Genomic DNA, 26,154 nt, shown 5'->3' with positions numbered 1-26,154 from the left:
CCAGTGGGCCCCCGGCTGGGAGGGTCGCTCAGTTCACTGGAGGAGGCTTTCACTGAAAGACTGCATTTGCTGAAGGCTGACCTGCAGAGCAGATTAGCAGCAGGACCACAAAAAAAGGAGCTGAAGGTTTCAACCAGCCCAGGTTTCTAATCTGGCCTTCCAAATCCTGCATCCCTGGCCCCTTCCTACCTTGTCACTCTGCCTGGCATTTCATGGTCTAATCGCCCCAGGCAGATTGCAGGTGTCTGTGTCACAGGCTGTCTTACAGCTCCACGACTCCAGATGGAACATCATGCTCCTCACTACCCCCACCCCATGCTCACTCATTTATACCTACTCCATTCCTGCTAATCCACTCATGTCAGGCCTCCACTCCTACCCTGTTCTTACCTTTATTATCACGTGAGTTCAGTGTTCACTTCATCACTCAACACATCATTACTGATCGCCCCTCCAAGGTCTGACCCTGTGTTACGTACTGGTGAGTCAGGAGCTGACCCGTGGAGCTGGTGATGTGGCATAACAGGTAAAACCATCACCTGCAATGCTGGCATCCCATATGGGTGCCAGTTCCTTTCCTAGCTGCTCCACTTCCGATTTAGCTCCCTGCTAATGTTGTAGAAAAAGCATCAGAAGATGGCCCAAGTGTTTGTCCCCTACCACCCATATGAGAGACCTGGAAGAAGTTCCAGGCTCCTGGCTTCAGCCTGGCCCTGCCCTGGCCATTGCAGCCATCTAGGGAGTGAACCAGCAGGTGGAAGATAGTTCTCTCTCTCTCTCTCTCTGCCTCCCTCTCTCCCTTCCTCCCTCACTCTCTCCTTCTTTCTCTGTAACTTTCATTTTCAAATAAATAAATCTTTTTTAAAAGAAGAAGCTGACCTGTAACCATTTTCTAGGTCTTCAGTCTGACGGAGGATACAGATATTAGCCAGGTAATCTGGAAAAGTGAGAGGAGAATCACAGACTGTGGTAGGCATTAGGAAGTAAAGGCATGGATTTCTTTGAACACATTGACAGAGGCCCCTGATTTCCCTGTCTCTGCTAGAGAAAGCGAAGCGCTCAAGAGCAAGGGTCTTCACAGCTCTGTGTCTCACCAGCGTCCAGCACAGAGCCTGATCAGGAGTCTCTTGGTCAAGGCAGATGCCCAGTTACAGAATTGAATCATGGGGTAAATCAGAGCTGGACTAGCAGCTTTAGTGGTGTGGGATGCTGGACGCACTGGGTGACGTAGCCAAGACTCCTTACTTCTGCTGCGGCAGTCTCTGAGTCTGGCCTGGAGATGAAGTGTTTGGCAGGGAGGAGGGACAAGAGGGCGGACAGCTGGGCAGAGTCTGATGATCACAGCCCTAGGGCCGTGCAGTAAATGGGTACCTGCTTCAGTGAAGTGGGCATGGAGTTCGGCATCACACTGCTTTCAGTCCCAGATCTGAACCTGGTCATCGATCGACAATTGATTTGGTGAGTTGCTCAACCCCTCTCAGCCTGGGCTTTCTCCGACAGGAAGATGGTAGATCTGGAAGTAAGAGGTTATTACCTCTTGTCAATTTTATGCTGTCAGATCCTTGGGTAGGCTCAAGGAGAGGGCTACAGGATGGTGTTTGTTGCACTTGCAAAGGGGGCAACTTGGCGCTCATTTCTTTTATAGACAGTTCATTTTTCCAAGGCAACAGCCTAACAAATCATGGAGCCAATTAGTGTAAGAGAAGCAATTGATCCTTGTCCTCGGAGAGCTCGGCCCACCCCCTCCGTGGTTTGCTGGTGTATTTGGGGAATGCTGCATAGCGCTGAATGGGAAATAATTGGATCGACGCGGTTATGAATTGTGCAACCTGCGCAGCGCTCCAAGGGTCTGAGTCAAGCAGAAACGTCTGGCAGCAATAGGAAAAGTGGAGGGCTTGCCCTCCATGTTGAAAAGCAGAGTTTTACAGGTGAGAAAACTGAGGCTCACTCAGGGAACAGGGATGAGACAGGGACAGGATACCTGAGAGTCCATGTAGTGTTTGTTCCCTTACCCTTTGCCTCACTACCATATCATCTTAAGCAAAGGCATCTGCAGATAAAACTAGGAAGATGGCTGCTGTGTTCACTTTCTAGGGCCGCTGCACCAGAGTACCACGCACCGAGCCCCTGAAACAACAGAATTTAGCACCTCATAGTTCTGGACCCCAAAAGCCTCAGGGCAAGGTATGGTGTGCAGGCCAAGGTTCCTTCTTTCTGAGGGTGGTGAAAGAGACTTGCTGCATGCCTCTTGCCACCTTCTAGTGGTTGTTGGCAGTCCTGGATATGCCTTGGCTTTGGACCCATCACCCCCATCTCTGTGGTCATCTTAACATGGCATTCTCTCTGAGTATGTGTCTGTGTCCAACTCCTTCCCCCTTATAAGGACACCAGGGATATTTGATGAGGGGCTCACCCTAGTCCAATTTGACCTCACCTTAGTGAATTACGTCTGCAAGAACTGTTTCCAAATATGGTCACATATTTCAGCGAGGTTTAAGACTTCAGTCCCTGGATTTGGAGAGGAAGACCTAATTCAACACCTAGCAATGACCAACAGTTTAGGTAACAGAATGTTTGAGCTGGAGAGCAACTGCTATTTATTAAGTTCCCTATATGCCAGGCAAAGCACTAGGAACTTTACCAATAAGATCTGACTTCATTCGCACCCAATTTTATGAAGTTATAGATGGAGACACTAAGATTGAGAAAGCTAGGCAATTTGTTCAAGGTGACAGAAGTGACACATAGCAGATGTGGATTGCAAGTGCTGACCTGTGTCTACCCAAAGTCATGTCTTTCCTCAACAGTGCAGTGTCTTAGTAACAGGGGTCTTAGAAGCCTGTATTTATCAGGACCACCACCTGCTATCCACATTGCTTTTTAAATGAAGACACCAGCCCTTGGAATCCCAGCCATCTCACCCCTAATCCAGCCTTCTTTCCACTGACTGCACTTTAGTTCAATTCACTTTCTTGCAAGTTTCTGCCTGACATGCTGGCTCCATTGTGACCAAGGCGGAGGGTTAATTTCAGAGTGGTTACAACACAAAAATGTAATTTTCCATTAAATCTAATGACCTCGTTTCTGCAGTGACTTGTAGCAAAACATGCTGTTTCATTTCCATTCAGCCACACTCATTTACCTACTTGCTGCAATAATTTTACACCATGAGCTAAAACGTTGAAATCATTGGTTACATTACTAAACACCTACAATGGTTATTAGGATTCTTCATGCAGAAAGAAACAGAAATAAAAATAAGAATTTTAGGAGAACAAAAACATAGGCTGTTCAAGTGCGTTCAGAACTGTTATTCTAGTGCATAAAGGTCGCCTGGAGTCTGGAGCCAGCCATACCTGGCAGCAGTCCAGGGTCTACTTCGGCAGCCTTGTTACTTAACCCTCCCTGTCTCAGTTGTCTCAACAGTAAAAGTTGGGGTAATATGGGTAAGGTTATTGGGTGATATATGTTGGGGGTTATATCACAATGCCTAGCACATGGTAGAAACTCTGAATAGTATGCTCCTCCCTTTTTAAAAAATATAATGAAATTGAAGTCTAAATCTTTCGCATATTTCAAGGATCTTCCAAGTTTAGGACTCTCCCCCCTACCCAGAGATCCACGAATAAAATTTTTTCCCCACATGTTTGGAGTCAGAACTTTTAAAAATATTGTTCTTGGACCTAGAAAAACGCTGGCTGATGTTTATTCATGGTGGCATGGGAATGCAGAAGGAACAAAGGCAACTGGCAGCGTCAGCTCTTAGCACTTCCACGCACACTGACTTCTTAAAGACCCGCTTATGCTTTGGACCAGTGGTTGCCTGAGGTGGGCATGATAAAGGCCTTTTGTCTGCAGCCCACTTTTCAATCAAGTCATTGAAGTGTTGAGTGCCTTGGTTTCTCCTGTTCTCAGAGAGCAAGAGAGGGAGCAGAGGTAGAGAAAACAGTATGTTAAGATTTAATTTGGTTTTCCAACTTATTATCATGAAAATGTTCAAAAGCACAGGAAAATTCAGAAGATCATTCTAAGACTTAACCTTTTGCCCTGTTTGCTTTCTCCGCCTCTCCTTTCTGGGTAGGATAAGCCATCTGTAGATAGCAGATAGCTGGGTAACAAATAGCAGCATTAGGTGTGCTCATAGCTGCTGGGTGTCATTGCTCCTAGACCCTTACAGCAAATAGTGTCAGGAACCTATTTTTAAAGTCACGATTTATGTTGCTATTTACAATTCTCAGTTAGCATTACAGAATGACTTAAGTTTTTACATTTGTGTCTCATTTTCCTGCTGCTGAAAGCTTCCTTGTGAAAAACAGTTTGTGTGTTTGCCTTGTCCTAATATATTCTCAGAGCAATTCAGACTTCCAATTCTAGTCTTGATGATTCCGTTTAGAATTATAATTTTATTAGCCAGCGCCACGGCTCAATAGGCTAATCCTCCACCTGCAACGCTGGCACCCCGGGTTCTAGTCCTGGTCGGGGCATGGGATTCTGTCCCAGTTGCCCCTCTTCCAGGCCAGCTCTCTGCTGTGGCCCAGGAGTGCAGTGGAGGATGGCCCAAGTGCTTGGGCCCTGCACCTGCATGGGAGACCAGGAGAAGCACCCGGCTCCTGGCCTCGGATCAGCGCGATGCGCCGGCAGTAGCGCACCGGCCGTGGCTGCCATTGGAGGGTGAACCAACGGCAAAGGAAGACCTTTCTCTGTCTCTTTCTCTCTCTCACTGTCCACTCTGCCTGTCAAAAAAAAGAGTTATAATTTTATTATTATTAATAATAAAGCAGATATACATTTGAGTGCCAATGAAATTTGCTCCAAACCCAGCTCAGGCTCCTGCTACTTGGAAAGGTCACTTCTTTCTGAGCCTGTGTCCTTCTGTCTAAGATAGGGATAACGATGGTTACTGTATTGCTCAGAAATCTCTTGGTTACAAGTAATAAAAAATTCACCTCAACAAGCATTAAGCAACAAAATTAATTTCCTTACTTGTATAACTAAAAACTACAGGACTAAACTTCCAGGAATGACAGGATACCAGGTTCATAGAAGACATTACAAAGTTTGTAGCTAACTTTCAACTCATGTATTGTTTTGCTAACTTGATTTCCCAGTGGCTTGCTTTCTCGACACTCTTTGGCCACTCTAGGACTATTATCCTGTCACTTCCAAGGAAGACATCACCTGGGGAAATCATATTTGGTACCTGAACGCTATATCTGCATGCGTGGATTTCAAAATTTTTTGCATCAAAGTAAATTTATCTCTTAATTGCTTTTCCCACCGACTTTTAGAAATACCTTCATATAATGCAGTCAGTGTGTTGATAGTCGTAAACTCAGTTACCTGAGAAAAATCTAAAGCTTTAAGAGCCTACCGTCCACCAAGTACATTGCTAGACGCGTAACGTGGTCTAGGAAGAAATCACTTATTTCGCAGGTGAAGAAACTGAGGTTTAATAAGGTGAGGTGACTAGCCCCTGGCCGTAAAGCAAAGGAGGGGTTCAGATGCTTCCATCATAAAGACACTTTCTGGAACTGGGGGCAGTTCTGTGCAGTATACACACCATTCTTAGTGTCTAGCAAAAGAAGGAGCCCCTCCCTTCCACATATACACAAATCTCAGTGGCTTTCAAGAGCCAGACATCATCGGATGCCTCTTAGTGTCTCCAGGGCCTGGTGCGTGCTAGTAACTAAGGGCTTGGGGGCACCGACGAGAGTTGAATGAGAGAGGACACCGAGTCCAATCCATTACCGACTGTGATGATGCTGCAGCCACCTCCTTGGTCTGGGGACATGGAACTGTCCTTGAACCCCAGAGTATGGAAGTTAACAATGCAGCCAGTTGCCTTCTGTAAGGTGCTTTTTTAACTTCTCCAGAACAGAAATCTGCTGTGTTGTCACTTTGGTGACTGCTGATTGATTGAGCACACCTGTCTCCAGTGTGCCTGTGAGGCCCATCCAAGCCCCAGTCCCAGGTCCAGGAGGCCCTCAGCTAGTTAAGTAGCTCTTCTGCCTATTTGTGGGCGAGGACTGCATATGCATCTTTCCAGATTGGTGTGTTTATGACATATGTTTAGAGAGCTGCTAAGAAGAAGCTGTCTCTTGTAGCTGTTGTCTTGTTACAGACCTGGGAAAGGAAGGAATGAGAGAATTGTGGAGGGTGAAAGAAGACATGAGTATTTACTGAATCCCACGTGCTTGTTTTAATTGTCGAGGAAGTGAAAGCTTGGAGAGAGAAATATAGAGCCACAGGGGTTTGAGGAGATTCAGAGACAGACTTGGGCCCGGGGTTCCTTTGACAGGTTTCATTAATCAACTTACTGAAAAATATGTGCTGGGCAACTGTTTGGCTCAGGGATTCAGACACAACCTGGGATGCCCACACCTCATATCAGAGTGCCTGGGTTCGAGTCCTCGTTGTGCTTCCCTTTCCAGGTGGCTGATAATGTGGTACCCTGGGCAGCAGCAGGTGAGGACTCAAGTACTTGGGTCCCTGCCACCCATGTAGGAGACCTGGACTGAGTTCCAGGCTCCTGGTTTCAGTCTGGCTCAGCCCTGGCTGTTGCAGGCATTTGGGAAGTGAACCAGTGGATGGACAATCTCTGTGTGTCTCTCTGTCTCTGTGCTGTTCAAATAAATAATTTTTTTAGAAAAGTTTTAAATAATAAAAATCTGTACTGACAGATTCACAGAGGCAGAAAGAAGTAGAGTGATGATGGCCAGGAGAGAGTGCTGAGGAGTTGTTAATTCATGGTGCCAGTGTCACTTTGGGAAGCTGACAAATATAGGAGGTGGATGGTGTGGCTGAGTAATGCCACAGACGTCTGTGGTTAAAATGGTAAACTGTGTGTTATTCTTGTTTGACATATGAGTGTGAGTACTGAATCCTTACTACATGTCAGGTGCTGGGTTTGATGCTCAGGAGAAGAGGAAAAGGATATGTTGTTGCCTTCCCTGGAGCTACCACTAGAGATGTAGACAGACCGCGATCTGTGCGTCCCCATGCAAATCACGACACATCCCCATGCACATCACATCACTTCCTGGGGAAGTCCAGGAAGCAGAGAGCACTTGGAGCAGGGAACCTGGTCTCTGCTGGAAAGTCAGGCATGGCTTTGAGAAGAGGTCTCTGCACTGAGGCCGGGGTGGAAGGAGCAGAACATTCTAGGGAGATGGATCAGCATGTGCAGAACCATGAGGTGGGAGTGCCATGCATGTGATGGACTAAAGAACAGCCAAAATGGGCAGGAGCTTGGGGACTGGGCCAGATCACACGGGGGTTCCTTGCAGGGCCTGGCCAGGATTTCGGTCTGTATCTGAAGAACATCTGGAAGCCCTGGAAAGCCTTCCATGTTTGCGGGGTTTTCTTTTCTCAATCCCTTCACCCTGTGCTGTGTGCTGGGACTATGGGAGCAGACACCAGTACGTAGGATGCAGGATGGAGCCTCCTTCACCAAGCCAGGTGCGAAATGATGGCTTCTGGTGGGAGAGGCGGAAGCATGGACAAGGTGAAAGATGTTTCTGAGGTGAAACTGACAAGACTTGGTTGTGGGGAAAGAGATGAGGCTGACTGAATGGGCCCAAGAATGGCTCATACAGAGGGAATCATTTATCCCATCATGTAGGTGTGCTCACTAAATTCAAAATATGAAACAAAAAACTCTTATATTTTTCTTTATACGTAACATTTATGGTAGCAAAACTAGCATAAATAAGCACAAAATCAGATTTTGTTAAATCACTAGTAATTCTGCCACTTAAGAGTACTATGTAGATATACATAGCTTCTTTTAGAAAACAAGATCATATTGAACATACTATTTGTGAACACTTTTTCTCATTTACTAAGATGTTGCAAATACATTTCCATATTAAAAATGCATATTTCAGAAAGATGACTTTAGTACTGAATACTGTTTCATCTTTTTTCAAAATTCACTTTTGCACCTGGCCAGCTAATGCTCAACGTTTTAGACATGGATAATTTTTTGCTGTTGAACAGCACTGCAGGGAATATATTGTATCCAAGGTTCTGCCCATGTGGTATAGTATTTCCAAATAATAAAACCCCCACAGAGGAATCAGAGGGTCAGTTTATGCATTTCTTTAAGGCTTTGAAATGTAGGGCTGGGCAGCCTTCCAGAAAAGTTTCACCAAAATCACACCTTCGTCAGTAATAAAAATACTCATGATGGCTGACACCCACCAGTCTTTATCATGTGCCTTAGACTGCTGTAATCAATGTACATATTCTAACAGCAATCTTCTCAACAACACTATGAAAGAGATACAATGATGATGATGATGATGTTCCATGCAGAAAACTGGTAGCCCCCTCTTCAGTTGACAGGAGTTATAATTGTTCCCCATCAGCCACAGGCAATTCCAACCAAGACCCCTCCCCGCTGGATGCAACTGAAACAGCGGATAATATCACACCCTATATAGACTCTATTTTTCCATATACATGCATACCCAAGATAAAGTTTATAAGTGGACATTTAACCTAGCAGTTGGGACTCCTGCATCCACATCTGGGTACATGGGTTTGCTTGCCAGCTTTGCCTCCTGACTCTAGCTTCCTGCTAACACAGTCTGTGGGGGGCGACCATAATGACTCAAGTAATTGTGTTTCTGCCACCCACGGAGGAGCCCTGGGTTGGGCTCCCAGCTCTCAGTTTTGACCCTGACCCAGTCCTGCTGTTGTAGGCATTTGGGGAGTGAATGAGTGGCAGGGAGCTCCCCATCTCTGTCTTTGTATTTGCCTCCCTGCCTCTCTCTCCCTCTCCCCCTCTCCACTCCCCTTTTCCTCTTTCCCTCCTTTCTTCTCTCCCTCTGTTCTCAAATAATTAATTAAAAACAAATTAGGCATAGTAAGAATTTAGCAAGAGCAATGATAAAATAGAACCGTTATAACAATATACTGTAATGTCAATAAGATGTGTCTCCCAAGATATCTTATGTTCTGTAGACTTTAGCAACCTCAGCATGTATTTTTGTCTTTATTAAGTCATGCACCTTCACCTTCTTCTTTAAAGGAAGCACCTTGAGGCTTCTGTTTGGCATACTCCAGCTGCCGGCATCATCACTCCCCTTCCACTTAGGGGCCATCACTGAGTAATATAAGGGTAACTGGAACACAGGCACTGCAGTTGCACAGTGGCCATTAAGTGGCTAGTTGGTAGGCAGCTGCATGGATATATGGGACAAGGGGAGGACTCAGATCATGAGTGGGATGAAGCAAGGGAGTGTGATATTATTATTATTATTGACAGGCAGAATTAGATAGTGAGAGAGAGACAGAGAGAAAGGTCTTCCTTCCATTGGTTCACCCCCCAAATGGCTGCTACGGCCAGTGCGCTGCGCCGATCCGAAGCCAGGAGCCAGGTGCTTCCTCCTGGTCTCCCATGCGGATGCAGAGCCCGAGGACTTGGGCCATCCTTCACTGCACTCCCGGGCCACAGCAGAGAGCTGGACTGGAAGAGGAGTAACCAAGACAGAACCGGCGCCCCAACCGGGACTAGAACCCTGGGTGCCGGCGCCTGAGGCAGGGGATTAACCTAGTGAGCTGCGGCACTGCCCAAGTGTGAGATTTTAACACACTACTCAGAATGGTGTGCAACTTTAAACTTAATGAATTAGTTATTTCTGGAATTTTTCCATGTTTCATATCATGGTTCACCTTAGAAAAGCAAAACTTTAGGGATTTGGGGGATGACTCTGGTATAACTGTTTTTTTTTTTTTTCATTCATTTTGCATTCTAGTTAAATAAAAATGACATTTTAAATTATTTTTAATATATTTTTAAGATTTTATTTACTTATTTGAGAGGTAGAGTTACACAGAGAGAGAGAGAGAAAGGTCTTCCATATGCTGATTCAAATGGCCGCAACGACTGGAGCCTAAGCCTATCTGAAGCCAGGAGCCAGGAGCTTCTTCCGGGTCCCCTACGAGGGTTCAGGGGCCCAAGCACTTGAATCATCTTCCACTGCTTTCCAAGGCCATAGCAGAGAGCTGGACCAGAAGAGGAGCAGCTGGGACATGAACCGGTACCCATTTGGGATGCTGGCACTGCAGGCAGAGGCTTAGCCCACTACCTCACAGCACTGGCCAAAGACGTTTTATTTCTTTCTGGTGTATTTCATATGAATCAATGTAATATTTCCAACAAAATTCTGGGTTTTGTACCATTCTATATATTATACAAGAAGAGAAAAGCAGTCTCAGGAAGTGGGTGCTGTGCCCAGATCTCCGCATTTGATTTGCATCCTCAGTGTCCTTATCTCCTCTCTGTTATCTCGCTGCCTCCTCAGCTAGAGACAGGTTATTTGGAAATGTTTTCTTGTCCTTCTAGAAGATTGCAGCATGCCAACCCAGGGAACAATTCGCTCTGACCTGCTCCATTGAGCATTTGATGATGGGGTGCTTGGTGGCTGGTACAGAGTTACCTCCCAGCCTCACTGGCACTGCAGTGCAGCAAGCACATCCAAAAATATGCTGGAAAAGAGAAAGGCCTTTATAATGAGCCTGGGCCTCCCTTTGTCTTGTGAGATCTTAACTACTGTAATTGCTCGTAGTGTGAAGTAGTGTATTTTTCCTGTATCTATTTTTACGCTGTATCTTTCTGCTTTTTTGTTTTGTTGTTAACTCACTGGAATCCTGGTGGGTATCTTCCCTGTGAATGGTACTGCCTCGGGAAAGCAGGCGCTCTCATGCACACATGCATACACAACACTAATATGAAGGCTAAATAGGCTAGGATTTATTCTTAAAAAAAGAAAGCTAATGGTAATGTCTGCCGCAGATGACTTTCTAATCCATACTGTATTTAATTGGCTGTATTGAACCATACTACAAATTAAGTCTTCTCTGTAATTTATGCTGTCAGACGGTAACCCTCCAAACAATTTGATACTTCATTTAAACATTGGTAAATGGTTCATGGAAAAGCAAAAATAAAAAGACTTAATGATGATCAAGTAAGAAACCCTCTGTTCATGGAATGAATCCTATGTGAAATGTTGTGAATTAACCTGATTGATTTATTCAATGAACATTCTTTTGAGCATCAGACTTGTGAAGCACGTATCTTAATATGACTTGGTCCTTCCTTCTTCCTTCCTTCCTTCTTCCTTCCTTCCTTGCTTCCTTCCTTCCTTCTTTCCTTCTGTCCATCCATCTGTCTGTCCTTCCTTCAAGAAGAGAAAACCCATGGACACAGTGTCCTGCTCTCAAGACCTAGATACTTTTGCATGCTCTTTGTTTCTGAGAATACCCTTTCCCACTTACTTTCTGGGGACTTCCCATCCATCCTTCCACATTCAGCCCAGGGTCTTCTCCTTGGTCATCTTTTCTGATGCCCTTTTCCCAGGACTGGTCAAAATCCACGTGTCATGCTGTGTACACTTTCAAGACAAAACTTCTCCTATATTGTGATGGTCAGTTGCTTTACTTACCTGTTGTATGAAATGGAGAGCTCTTTGAAGAATGGGCTATCTTTTAATTATTTGCAGAGATGTAGCAAGTAGCATGAGATCTGGAACATAGTAAGCACTTTATAAATACATATGGTGGAAAAAACTGGATGAATGTCCAAATGTAAACAAAATTAATAAGTGCACAGCATCTTATATAGACAAAGGCAATGCAGTGGGCCTAGGGATGGGGATTGTTACCGAGGGAATGTGGGTGCCAGGAAATGGTTCTTGGGTGAGTGAGATGTTGGATCTGTGTCTTGACGCATAGGCATAATGCAACTTTATGACTTGCTGAAGCAAGAAACGGAGGAAGAAGAAGGCAATCAGCAGAGAAAACACATGAGCAATGGTGCAGAGGTGGGCAGGTACAAAATCCAAAGGGGGAAATGATGAGCTTCACGGCACAGTCGTGGGAGCAAGATCACACTGGACTGAGGATGTGCATGCCTGCGATACTCTTGGAATTTTTTAGTGACAACATTTATCCATGCTTCAAAGAATGAAGAGGGCTCAAAATGAGAGGAATTCATGAAGATATGGCAGAGGGAAGGAGTCCCTGATGGCTCTGTTTTTAAGACCAAGCACCTGCTTTGATGTTTCATAGTACTTGAATATCTAGACTACAGTTTTCCAAAAATAAGAACTGTTGCTAAAGGAAATAGGGAAGAAATATGACCAGAATTTGTCCTTCCTCCACCCACTTCCTCCGGCTCCAGCACCCTATTCCCTGATTGCTCTCCCTGAATCTGCAGAACCACACGTGAGGCCCCAGGAACTCTTCACAAAAACCCTCTGTCTGCTTTGAATAAGGGCTCCCCTCACCTTTCCAGCCTTGGCTACTCAACAGATGTCACTCAGAGACACAGGTCAAGGTAGCACGACCCGGAAGTTCACTAAGGTAAACTACAGCTGGCCCTTACCCCAAGCCTTGTCACTTGTGACTGACTAACCTCAGATACCTGCCCAGACCTCAATAGCTTCAGTTCCACATCGTTAGCCAGGGCTTCCTTCTCTTGCCTGCCTCATCCCAGCTTGTCAGGTGATCACCTTTTTATTGTTTGACTAAGGAGCTTGGAGAAAGGAGGCCATCAATCTACATAATCATGTTTCTTTATTTCAATGCTTTTTCCTCCAGAGTGGGAAGACGTGTCCTGGGTTTTGTACTGGTCGTGCCAGTGCAATCTTTGTCCCTTCGTGAATAGACTCAGAGTTGAGCTGTGTAATACTTCAGGTTCCTCCTGGCTTCAGCTGTCTTTGATTGTGCTGATAAAATCTACTTGAAGACATGGGCAATTTTGAGGCTCAGTGAGCAAGTATTTACACGACGCTCTGAGTTGCTAAAATGAATGTGATAATACAACTGTGGGATTAACAGAATTCGAATGTATTTGTCTTTCCAAGTATCTATATTATGTCTGCATGGTTAAGATCGGAGAATGTAGAGACGTATTCCTGTACTGACTGTTAGCTTCCAAATGAATGAGACACTTTCAGAGAAATCCTTTTTAACATGTCATAAAATTAACTATGGGAAAACATAATGTTACAAATATCTTTTTGCACTTCACACACACATCCACAGCTACACTTTGCAAGGCAACATTAAGTATCGTCAGGCGTTAAGAATGTTTTGATTTTAAAACACTTAATGAGGATTCCTGGATAAATTAAAACGTCTCCATCTGCTGTCTAGCATGGTAGGTGATATTTTACCATTGCAGAATCATCTCCACATCTAATTCCACCAGGAAGTCTTCTAATCGCAGCTTAATTTTAGAGCAATATTCCACTTGACAATCAATAAGGCACTGTCGTCAAACTTTGATTTAATAGAAGACGTGGATAACATTCCCCATACGATGCAGAAAGAGAAATGCTTTTGACGAAAGGACAACATCTTTGTCTCTGACTTCCCCTTTCTGCAAGTATCCTGGTGCACAAAAGCCCATAGAAATCAATGCCCCCATGTTGTGCAATATAAATCTCATCAATGTTTGCATCATTAATACTATGAAAAAGCTACTGCTCTTGGAGCAATTTTCCTTTGTGAGCTGAATCTGTCCTGGTAATCAAACAAACATAAGTAGATCTTGATTATTTTAGCAACATACAGTTCCTTCTTTACCAACACCAACTTTCAAAACTCTTTATATTATACAGTTGTCTTATTGCCACTTGAGGGACTAGGGTGCCAGACAGTGACATCCTGCTTCAAACGTGGTGTGCGGTGGTCAGTGCACAAACTGGTCATGGTGTTAAGCCTTTGAGAATCATTAGAGAGATTAGTGACTTGCCAAACCCTGGGAGGTTAAAGCAAAATGGAAAATTCCACTGCAATGAATGATTCATGTGGCCAGAAGCCGGGAAGGATTGCAGTGGGCTGTCATGGATGCTTTGGAAGGTCAGTGGTCTTAAACCAGTGATGACCTCCTCACTGTGTACTAGGAGCCTGGCTCTGTGGAAAGAGGTCCTAATGACTTGAAGGATATGGAGAGATGGAACAAGAGCTTAGAGAATAGCTACTTCAGTGATTCCTGATTTTTGTAACAAGCTTCCCAAGAGCTATATTTCTCCCTTCCTCTGGACTCACTAATGGAAAAGATTTTATCCAACCAAAAAAAAAAAAACAAAAACCTCTACTTACAATCATTTATTTTCTTATTTGGACTATTAAAGCATAACTAGTTGCCATTAAGAGAATATGTTCAAATACAACCTAAGGAATATTGCAACAATAACTGGATATAATTCCAAATAAGCCTGGCATGTCATTTGAATACACAAAGAAGTATCCAGACGTATTAGAATATTTAGTTTAGCTTTCCAAAATTTTGAAAAGTGCTTGGGACCTCTTTTTATTCACATCAATGACCCTTTTGGATCCAGGACTTGGGTAAGGAGCCATTGATCTGGTACACAACTGCCATTGGCTAGAGGAAAAATCTGACATCCCAAGAGGTCCAATAGGCACCTTGTGTTCACAGAGACTAGAATTCAAGCTTCTTGATACTCAGTGTAATGAAAAGGCTCTGCCTAAGGACTTCAGATATGCCATATGCACCCAAGTGCCCCTATAAACCTTCATAGAATATTGTTGGATAAAGACAGCTTTAAGTACATTTCATACAGAAACAGAAACATAAAGATCACCATCACCTCATAGGTGATGAGCAATATTTGTCCAAGCTTGGATAAAAAAGATGGGAAGGGAAGTTGATTTTCAAAAGATTTCCAAAATACTGATCTTCAACCCCAAGTTATTTAGTTTGGTAACTATTGGGACAGGCACAGTGAAAAGTGCTAAAGTGACAGAGATAATGATGACAGGGCCTGGTGGGGCAGACAGATGGGAAACCAGAGCACTGTATCAGGGAAAGAAGACATGAGAATGTGGGAAGCCACGGAGCTCCATGTGAACAGCCCATCAGGAGTTTTGGGTGAGCAGAGATGATGGTTATACAGAAACACACAAGGGGGAGGCATCATCTCTGTGGGAAGAAAATGGGGGAGTCTCAAACAGGATAGAATGCACATGACAAACAGAAGGACTGACCCTACAGAAGGCCTCAGGGCTGTGAGTGACCTCGCCTCTACCCCAGACAAAATAGAGGAAGGTGTTGGTTCTCCAACACATTCTACCATCAACTGTGGGAAAGGTGTCATCACTGCACTGATCCCTCCATGGTGCTGTGAATGTAATGACACCCCTGGACTTGTACAGTGTTCAGGGTCTGCCCCAGTGTTCAGAAGCCCTGGGTGCATACAGGTATTGACTGTCAGCCAGAGGTGAGGCTGGGCTGGGTCCTGATGAACGATCGAGCAGGTGCACACATGCTGGCTCAGAGTGACTGGTGCAAGCCCTGCGAGTTCATACAGGCAGCTGCCGCCGCAGATGGTCCCTCAGCACCGAACAGTCCTGTTTGTCTCTCTGGTCACAGCATCGAGACCATGGAGAGAAGCCTCCCCTTCTCAAGGGCAGGCATAGCTCTTTTCCCTTCCATCTGGACCAGTTTCTCCAAAAACCCTTGGGGCCTGTTCACACATAGCAGAAACACATCTCTTATTGATCAACAGCTCGAAGGGGAAGTCTCTGGAAATAATGCTCTTCCTTTTGTCTCCAACAGGCTCTCCAGCATCATCATGCTGTGCACGAAATCTCCTACATTGCAAAGGACATCACAGATCACCGGGCCTTTGGATACGTGTGTGGGAAGGAAGGGAATCACAGATTTGTGGCCATAAAAACAGCCCAGGCGGTGAGTATCCTATCCAAGGGACTTGTAACTCTCTCCTTGTCACTCTGGGAGAAACAGTACTGTAAGTCCATTACCTTCAAAGCCCACCCTTATGTACAGCCAAGCCACGCACCACCAGCAGCAGCTATGGCTCAGCTCCCCAGCTCAAAGGTGGCAGCCTTGCAACAGGAAGCATGCTCAGACCAGTCACTCTAGGTTTGTTTTTCCTAATGGATATTTCCTAATGACTAATTATTTTCCTTTCTGATTAAGCTGGATGGAGGCACAGTATACAAATAAGTTTCCTTGTGTTCATAGCCCCATTTAAAAAGAAAATAAGAGAAAACAAATAGCTGTTTTACATAAGGCCTGCCCTAATTTTATTGTATTCGAAATCACTAATAAATAAGAGCAATGTCTTTTATGCTTATGATTATTATGAATTTGCAAATATAATTAGTTGAAGAAATGAACTTTAGCCTAGATGCAATTTGCTAAACCAATATAAACAAGGTAGAATTAATTAAGAATGGAATGCTTTCAGTTTAATAGGGAGAGGAAGGGCTATGGGTTGCAGCCGCAAAAACAAAAATTGGCAACTGCAGCTCAGCACCATTCCCTTCTTAATGAGCTTCACCCCGTTTCACTGCAGGCTGAACCTGTGATTCTGGACTTGAGAGATCTCTTTCAACTCATTTACGAATTGAAGCAAAGAGAAGAATTGGAAAAAAAGGCACAAAAGGATAAGCAGTGTGAACAAGCCGTGTACCAGGTATTCCTGTGAATTTAGGAGATGATTGGGCTTAAAATAAACAGAGGTGAAAACTGACAGTCAGGCCTTCTCCTGCTGCTGCCAAGCAGAAATAAACAAAGATGAAAGGTTTCGTGTAAATGATAGGCACCCAGAACAAGCTGTTAGGCATGATCCCTTATTTTCTGAAACTCCAGATATGTTAGAGAAAGTGAAATCTTTAATCCAGAGGAAGATTTCAGCTGTGGCAGAGCCCTAAAGGTGCAAGGCTGCTTTTGCTGCTGTTTGCAACAGGGGAGGGGCTTGGGCTTTGGCTGTGTGTGTTGCTGTAGTGACCTGCCAGCCTCTCCTTCCCAGTGCTGGTTTCTTTACTGTCCTGTAATTTCCAAACGGCTCACATCTCTCCCTTTGTATCTTCTGCTTTGCACCCTCCCTGCCCTCACTCTGCGATAGACAATTTTGGAAGAGGATGTTGAAGATCCTGTGTACCAGGTAATTGCTGAAACGAGCCGGGGGTTTTAAGTTCAGAAATGGCTAAGCCTGTGGCACAGCCTTTTTGCTCAAAATGGAAGCATTCACTGACTACAAAACCTGGGGAGGGACCAGGCCTGTTTGTGAGGGTGAGGGCCAGCAGCCCTTCCAGGGGCGGCCTTCCATGCATCCTAAGAGACGTTTGGCCCACATGGATAACCTGGGATTTGGAGATGTGCTTCCCCCTCTTGCCCCTGCCTCAGTCCCCTCCACAATCTAAAAGTCTGATCCCAGAGCTGCATGCACAGGCATCTCTTGAATATTCTGAGTTCATTAAAGAGCCTGTGAAAAAAGAGGGGACTTCCTTCAGTAAAGGACTAGAGGTGGGACCTGGCATATGGGTGACATTTGAGCACAAATGTGAGTGTTTCAGAGACTGTGAGAAATCTCTCTGACCCCCTGATGTCCCTTGGATTTCTTGGCTTATGCCATAGGGCTGTTGGGAGGAGGGCAAGGGTGATTCCAGAGACATCTCTGCCTGGGCCTGTCTCTGGACTCTGTAAAGACTGCAGCCCCAGCGGTGCATGGAGTGGCGACCTCTCTTGGGCCTAAGTATGTGCTCTGTGCAAGCAAAGATACAGAAAAGGGGAAAAAGTCAAAACCAACCTACCTTTTGGAACACAACAGAAAATCTCAAACTTACATTTCTGAGATATGTAGATGCTATATGTGTGTATCCCTTATTATATAAATGCATGTTTTCACAAAGAAAGCTGGTGCTGCCATGGCAGATGCAAAATCACAGAGATATTTAGCTGGAAGAAGTATCTAGCATCTGTGGCAAACCAGTCAGATGCACTCCATGGTGGGTCATTGCTTTTGAATGCTGTGGGTCAAGAGTTTGCTTATAATATAAGGCTTCAGCCCCTATCTGGCAGGCTCAGAAAGGATGAAGACACATGTTCTTTTGGAAAGCATGGACATTGGCAAGCTGGTTTTCAGTATTTAACACTGAGAATGTAAAACAAGGTGAGATTTATGGGATGAGGGAGCTTGGGACTTCAGAGCTCGTCCAGGTTGATTTCGGACCTCTGTTGTGACCCAGAGTTTGCCAAGTGTTGTGTCCCCAGCACGCTCCATGGGACAGCATTCTCAGCAGCGATGCCAGCATGCTCAGACGTGACTAAGACAGAGCCCCAGTGAACGGAGAGGCAGGCTCTCCTGAAAGGGCTGCAGGCACTGCGCAGCCACAGCTACTGGACTGAATGGCAGACTAGCGCAGTGTTTTTCTTAGCAAGGCACATTGTACTAGAGGAATCCAATGGTGTCTTTAATGTGTTTTCTTTAATGCCTGTTTCTTTTAATGCTCACTGTGATTTGTTTCTTGAATCCCAAATGCTTTTTTCCCTCTTTCTTTTTCACCTCTGACCTTTCCTCTCTGGCTGCTCCTGTAATAGTACATTGTGTTTGAGGCTGGACACGAGCCAATCCGTGATCCTGAAACGGAAGAAAACATTTATCAGGTACACAATTGCTTGCCTCTCTTTCTGTTACACCACTACCAGCCAGCGCATCAGTGCACTGGCAGGACTAAAGAACAAGTGGGCTTTGGGTCATTTTCAGGCTTGCTAGAAAAACCTTTGAGTGATTTAGCTTCTAGTTCCCCTGCTTTTTCACCAGTAGTTTTCAATGCATTGTTATTGAAATGTTTAAGGACCAGTTGGATAGTTGGGTACAACATTTCAGTTTTGAATGAATCTTAAGTATTCATAGTAAAAGCAAAAATCAAATATTTTATTAGTAATGTAATAAATAGTTGTTATTTGACATACAGTAAGGTTCTTTATTTTTCAAAAGCATGTGCTCTTTAAATTTTAAAAAAATTCATCTCTAGTACTGAAAATAAAGTATATATTCAAAAATATAATTTTAGGGGCCGGCACTGTGGTGTAGTAGGCTAAACCTCTGCCTGCATCCCACATGGGCACTAGTTCGTTTCCCAGCTTTTCCTCTTCCCATCCAGCTCTCTGCTTATGGCCTGGGAAAGCACTGGAAAATGGCCCAAGTTCTTGGACCCCTGCACCTATGTGAGAGACCCAAAAGAAGCTCCTGGCTCCTGCCTCTGAATCAGCCCAGCTCCAGCCATTGAGGCCATCTGGGGAGTGAACCAGCAGATGGAAGACCTTTCTTTCTGCCTTTCCCTCTCTGTAACTCTGCCTCTCAGATAATAATTTTTTTTTAAAAATTACAGTTTGAAAACATATTGAGACTCTAAGTATGAATAAAATTAAGAATATAAATATGAATAAAAGAAAAGGACAACTAAATATCACATGCCTTCCTTCTAAAGGAAAGGCAAACTAATGTTCTCAAATGTCTGGCATGTGAGGAATATTGAACATGCTTTCTAATTCACTTAATTGTCATAAATATGCAATAAAGTGGGTATTTTAGTCCCATTGTACAGGGGAATACCTGAGAAGTTGAGGAGCTCCTCAGTGTTGTGTCGATTTATACCCAAGTATGTGCATGAAGGCCGACTCAGACTTCTTCTGCCATACTCTTCATTTTGATTTTTTCTTATATATATCTTAGGGAGAGGGACAGCACAATGAATACGACAATGTGCAATTTTTCACTAATTTGAATTTTAGTTCTGATTTAGAAGATAAACATTGTAGAAAAAGGAAACAATACAGTTACTAAGTGATTTTAATTTTCTTTATTGTGTGGGCTTCTGCCTTGGACATGTATTACTTGTATAATAAAAATAAAACAGATATTCAGTATCTATCATTGCATAGACTTCTAAATGACCAAAATGTGTTAGTTCTACCAACATTTGGGTATAAAGTAGCCTGATGGAGTCATCTGTTTCCACTGAATCTGTTTGGATTCTGTTCAAATGGGAGATTGGGCTTTGAGGTTTTGATGAAAGTTATTGCTTACAAGGTTTCTCTCTTGAAAAAGGAAACTTGCATTTGTCCCCAGCATCAGATTTTAAGGTACAACCTTAAAATCAGAGCTGGTAACCAGCCTGTCCTAGGATGAGAGAGCTCCTTTTAAATGAAGTGGGGCTTTGCATATGTGTGGTTTCTGAATCCAGAGGGAGCAGAAGTAGACAGAGCTCCACTGAGCCCGGGGCAGGGTGTCTATGTACTGGGAAAGGACTGGTGTAAGCTGGTGGAGAGCTGGGCTGTAACTCTGGCTCTGTCACCAACCACCTCTGGCTGCGTGGTCTGGACAAGGCTCTTAATTCCTCTGAAACTCAGTTTCCCCAGGCATAAAACAGGGTAAAAGTTTCTCCGTAACTCACACGTTAGGCTAGTTAACATCTGTGAAAATGGAACAAGTTCATGTGTAGAATGCAAAGCAGAGGCATCTTCTGGTCTGGCTATGTGGAGTCCCCATCTTAGGACCAGTGTCAGCTCAGCCATTGATTTAACCTGTCAACTTCCTTTCCCTCTCTGAGCATCAGCTTACTCCTCTGAGAAGTGAGCGAGCAAGACTCCAGAAACCCTCAGATAAGGTCCTTCTCTGCTCTTAGCACTGTAGGACTCTGTGTGGAGAAGCATATTACCTTTGTTGAGTCCTAATTTCCCAATCAATGCACAAGGCATAGTCAGGGATGCAAAAGCAGAGGTTTATTTGTTACCAGCCGGCTGGGACCCCCTGCCCCTACACAGCCTTTTAGCAGTACACAGGCAAAAGGCCCTCTCGTTTGCCTAAGAGAGGTTTTTATAGCCTCAAATTACAAAGGTGCAGGTCATCTCGTGAGTAAGTTACCTTCTTTCTCTATATGGCAAGGTATTAGGACCTAACATGTTCATTTAAACGTAAAGACTATATACATTATGTGTAGAGAAGGCCACACAAAGGAGATGACGTGGGGAGGAACTGGTGGGAAGCGTTGGGCCATAAATTCCAGGGGAGCTTGCTGTCTTTGTTCTCAAGGACTCGGCCTGCCTCCTTCCTGGTCCAGGATGAGGCCTATCATGGCATTACAGCAGGCAAGCAAGCAAGCGAGAGTACAGAAGTGAAGCCGGCATTTAGCAAGCTAGGGACTCCAACTCCCACACCTTTTTTCTGTAGGGCCACAAGACTATTAGAAGTGCTGTGTGTGTGTGTACACACACCTGTGCAACTGGTTATGAGCATTCCCCGTGAATGGAGCTTCATATCCAATATCTTACCATCTCCCTCAAGAACCTCCTTTGGCTTTAATTCCTAGCTCCTACCTTACAGACAAGTAAAGCAGGGCTCAGAGCGAGCAAGAGGCAGAACCCACAATTGCAGGACTCTCTAACGTCTGTAAATAAATAAAAAAATCCCAAGGCTCTTTTCAGCTCAGGATTCCTGATTCTGAGTTTCACAGTTAGATTCTGGGTCCCTTTCTGTCCTTATCTAAAAATCACACTTGTTTTAACAGCTCTGACCTCCAAATCTTCCCATCTGTCCATCATTAACAGGAAGGGAGCATTTAAGGGAATGAATATTTTATCGCCTGCTATTGGAAAGACCTCTGGTCAGCTTCCTCTCCTGCAGGGCCAGTCAGCTGGGGCTCAATTTACTTAACAAGAGATAAGCTCTTGGGCCTAAAGATAAGGCTGGGCTTTTAAAGAGCTGCTATTAGGAGCGTCATTCTTTTTTTTTTTTTTTTTCTCATTAGAACCATCTCCAAGTGTCTCAGTTATTCCACCTGAGCAGCTAGCACTGTTTGAGACACCTCGGACTGCCTCCCCGTAGTCTCTGCTTTTGTCTCCCTGCTCTCTACAACGCGGTCCACACACCTGGACCTCATCCTTACACTGTGTTTGACCTTGAGTGAAGTACATAAGCTGTGTATCTCAGTTTTCTGGGGCTGTAAAATGAGGACAACATATTACCTGCTCCTGGAAGGGATGTGAAATCGTCAAGTGAAGGTGGTCACAGCGTGGCTCCTCATCAGTGCTAGTTCTCAGTCCCTCCTCGCCCCGTCCACACCGGGTGCTGTCCACAGTGTAGTAAGTGAAGCTGAATTACCGGAGCCTGGCTGAGGGCTGTAACCGCACCTGGCAGAGGGCTGTTCACATGGGAGACTGCTCCAGAGCCAGCACCGCTGCTCCTGGAGCACGCTTCCCAGCTGTGTTGATAGTGATCATTGTCGGCCCCTTTCCTGCCGCAGGACAAGTGATCTTGTTACTGTTTTTAAAGATTTTTTTTTTTTTAATTGAAAGGCATATTTAGAGAGGCAGAGAGAGAGAGAGAGAGAGAGAGAGAGAGAGAGAGAAGTCTTCTATCTGCTGGTTCACACCCCAGATGGCTACAATGGCAGGAGCTGGGCCAATCCAAAGCCAGGAGCTAGGAGCTTCTTCTAGGTCTCCCATGTGGATGCAGGGGCCTAAGGACTTGGGCCATCTTCTACTGCTTTTCCAGACCATAGCAGAGAGCTGGATCAGAAGTGGAGCAACAGGGTCTCAACTCGGCGGCCATATGGGATGCCAGCACTGCAGGTGGCAGCTTTACCCGCTATGCCACAGCTCCGGCCCCCAAATGACCTTTTTAAAACAATGCTGAGCCTCATAGTACAAAGCAGTTTCACGCGTCACCTAATTTTGGCCTTTCCAGGAACTCCTGAGTCGGGAAGAACAGGTACTATGACAACTCTTTTATCTATTTATTTTTTAAGATTTATTTATTTATTTGAAAGGCAGAGCTACAGAGAGGGAAGGACAGAGAGGGAAAGATATCAGTCTTCTATGTGCTGGTTCACTCCCCAGATGGCCACAACGACCAAAGGCTGGGCCAGGCAGGAGCCAGGAGCCAGGAACTTTCTCTGAGTCTCCCACGTTGGGTGCAGGGGCCCAAACACTTGGACTATCCTCCACTGCTTACCTAGGCCATTAGCAGGGAGCTAGATCGAAAGTGGTGCCTTTTATATTTTGAACAGAGGCTACACTGGAGGCTACAAGAGTTCATTGGAAGGCCCCGAGCCAGGCTGAGAGATTCAGGCAAGGCTTCCAGGAAGATGTCCTGGCTGAGATCAATCTTAGAGAACAAACAGGCAGATTGATATCTCACCCATGGGAGAGCCAAGGGGAAAAGCTTTTTCAATTATGCACAGTTTGGGTTTATCCCTTGGCCCGCTTCTCCTCCATTTGCAGGGATAATTGAGAGGCAGCCGCGGTTCCGCTGTGCTAAGTGTCCGTAGTGAGCAGTGAATTACAGGGAGCAGAACCGCTGTTCATTTTGTTCACTAAAGGGTGGGCTAGTCAAAACAAAAGTGAGCTCTCATAATTTATTGGCCCTCTTTAGCAAGGACTCTGCAGGCATTCTGAGAGGAATCCCTTTCAATGAAGCTCAGTGATCAGGAGCAAAGAAATGACATTCTTCATTGGCCCCCTGCAAACAGAGGTGTCCAAGAACAGCTCTGGACGTGCACAGCCGTGCTCACTCATGGTTCCGTTTTCTGCAAGAATGCACATGAGCTGCTGGGAAGAGAAGATGTGTGGACCAAACAAACACACAAACAAAACCCTATCCACCCAAAATAGCTATCTGAGTAGCTTAGCCGCCTAACGGCAGACTGTCTGGACTCCACCTCTGGGTTTCCCCGCTCAACGACCCTGGGACCCTGTCCAGGCCTGCTCTTCTGCATCTCAGGAACCACTGACGTCTTTATCTGTTAGCCTTGTTCTGAAGATTACACGAGAATGTGTGTGAAACACAAATGTTCAGAACAGTATCTGGCACACACAAAGTGCCCAGTCCTTGCTAGCACACTTATTACTAATAAATGTCTTCCTTGGTAGCCAGGAAGAGCTGGCTTTGAACAGCACCAGTTTTGAAGCCTTGGGCAATGGCCCTCACAACTCTGAGCTTCCCTTTCTACCCTTTCAAGTGCAAGTGATAATGCCAACTTCCTAGGGCTCTTAGGAAGGTTTTAAGGTAAATGAGAGTGAAAATAATAAAGGGACTGATAGTAGGGGCTCCAGTCTTTTTTTTTTCTTTTTTCTGTCTTGGATCGCCATCCCCTGCATTGGTCAGTAGTGTATCTTCCCAGCAGACCTGCACTGAGTGCCTCCTGGGTGTTAGGCACTGCTGTTCAGGAGCTCCAGATCTGATGGAGAGAGGGACACGGCCAGCTGGTCCCGTGCTGGAGGTGTGAGCTAAGCTGCTGCGGCAGTCGCTGGGGGAGGAACAACGAATGAGTGCTTTCGGTCTGGCTTGCTGCAGTCCACAGCCCAGACCGACTCATTAGAACAGTCGTGAACATACCCACTCTCGTTAGCATCATGAAATATGTCCGCATGTGGGTGAACGGCGTATTATCACTCCAGTGCATCCCAGCACTGTGGGACCTGTGCAAGCTTTGCGTATTTCTGATTTGTTTCCTCACTGGATCCTTCCTATCACCTAGCAAAAGGCAGAGCTGATAGAGGCCATTTGATGATAGCAAAGCTCAGAAGAGCTGGGTGCCCTTCAGAAAGACCTAGTGGACAAATGGGGGAAGGAGGAAGGTGCAGATAAATGTTAGAAGTGATGATCTTCTAGATCCTAGCCCTGTGCTTTTCATACCACTTATAGGCCCATTCCTGGAGTGCGAACATTTCAGGAATCATCAGAAGGCTTGTATATGATCCCAATAGAAGCTGCATTTGGTATTTGCTATCCGGCTAGCATTGATATTTGCTATACAGGTTGAACATCCCTTATCCAAAATGCCTGAGGCCAGAATTGTTAGGACTGGATTTGTTTGTTTGTTTGAATTTTGAACTTTTTGCAGAGACTTTGACCACAGAACAACCCTAATCCAAAATTTTCAGCCTGAAAGATTTTTGGCTTAGGGATACTCAAAATGTATTTTGAATAACCTGGATGTCATTCTTAGCAATGAGCAATTTAAGCCCAGCCACGAACTGTTTCTAATTTTGAGCAAGTCAGAGCACATCCCTGGTTCTAGCTTTGTCTTCAGTGAAACAATTGTTTTTTTTTTTTGTTTGTTTGTTTGTTTGTTTTTACAACATGAATCCTGAGATCTCTGTAAGCTCCCTATTCTGTGATTCTGTGAGGAGCTCAATGGCAGAGACACTCTGCAAACATTTGATAGATGCTGCTCACCTCTCTCCTAGCCCATTCTCCTAAGGAAAGGACCCTGGCCTGATGCATTCACAGTTAGAGCACCCCCTTGGGGCTGGGCACCTTGGACTGGCTCCAGCGGCCATGCTCACATACACTTAGCCAGGTTGGAGCTCAAGTCTGGCTGCTGTATTCTTTCAGAGTGGAGTAGGGGATGTTTTGATCGTGTTGAATTTGATTTTTCCCACAGGTTCCCACCAGCCAAAAGAAGGAAGGTGTTTATGATGTGCCAAAAAGTCAACCTGTAAGTGTAAGTACACCTCGCTGCTGCCGGGTGCCTGTGACCGGGACTCATGCTGAGATTACGTCTGCAGCCTGGGGAAGGGAACCTGCTTCTGCAAAGAGTGTCACAGCCCGTGCGGCTGGGGACTGCATGCTGTGGGGGAAGGGCACGTAAGGCAAAAATGGTAGAGGCGCCAGTCTGGATGGAAAGTCTGGCCCCATGCATGGGGGTGAGATGGATTGTGTAGAGCACCCTGTTGAGGGACTCAAAGTCTCAGGTGTTTCCAGCAAAAGTCTCCTCCAGCCAACTGCCCAACCCATTTGAAAGTGGTTGAGTTTCAGTAAGACACAGGAGAGGGACTGATCTGGGCATTTGACGTACCTAAGGGTCTAGTCAATGGGGAGAGCACTGTGGACAAGGCCACGTGTGGGAGGCTTGCAGAGCCTGGGAGGTGTACTGCATTAAGGACAAGATCCGGGTTCCTCGATCCCATGAGCTTTGGGGACTCCTGGGAATCTGAGACAAAAGAGGAAAACCCCCAGCTCTGTGGTTCTACCGTAAGCTGCTGTGAATTCCAGAACTTGTATTTAGGACCTCAGGCTGGCACTCAGAAGGCAAGTACATGAAATTCAGGTACACTGGGAGCTAATGGGGGCTCATAGCAGTAGTGCACATGACTTTGCTACCTACCAGCTGTGTAAAAAGAAATAGAGTGAATAGGCATGATTGATCACACTCATCCAAACAACATGTGGAAAGAGCTCAGACTTGGAAGTCAAGCAGGCCCTTAAGAATCCCAGCTGTCAGCCTAGCAGAGCTGTGGTGAGGCTTGAATGATTGCACCAGGAACACTGTTGTTATAAGGCCTGGACCCTGCACTGT

General features: G+C 45.2%; 1 protein-coding gene across 3 annotated transcripts in view; it reads left to right on the top strand.

Moving 5' to 3' along the window:
- Positions 1-26,154, top strand: part of DAB1 (DAB adaptor protein 1) — an 896,917-nt gene that overhangs the window by 808,981 nt on the left and 61,782 nt on the right. For all 3 annotated transcript variants that reach the window (XM_062193360.1, XM_062193362.1, XM_062193361.1), the window contains 3 exons: positions 15,599-15,730; positions 16,362-16,481; positions 25,240-25,299. In XM_062193360.1, the coding sequence (XP_062049344.1) occupies positions 15,599-15,730; positions 16,362-16,481; positions 25,240-25,299 (312 nt within the window). The remainder of the gene's footprint in view (positions 1-15,598; positions 15,731-16,361; positions 16,482-25,239; positions 25,300-26,154) is intronic.

This window comes from Lepus europaeus, chromosome 5 (assembly GCF_033115175.1).
Source record: "Lepus europaeus isolate LE1 chromosome 5, mLepTim1.pri, whole genome shotgun sequence".
Classification (NCBI taxonomy): domain Eukaryota; kingdom Metazoa; phylum Chordata; class Mammalia; order Lagomorpha; family Leporidae; genus Lepus; species Lepus europaeus.
The sequence above is the reverse complement of the archived record's forward strand: the minus strand, read 5'-3'. Positions and strand labels throughout refer to the sequence as shown.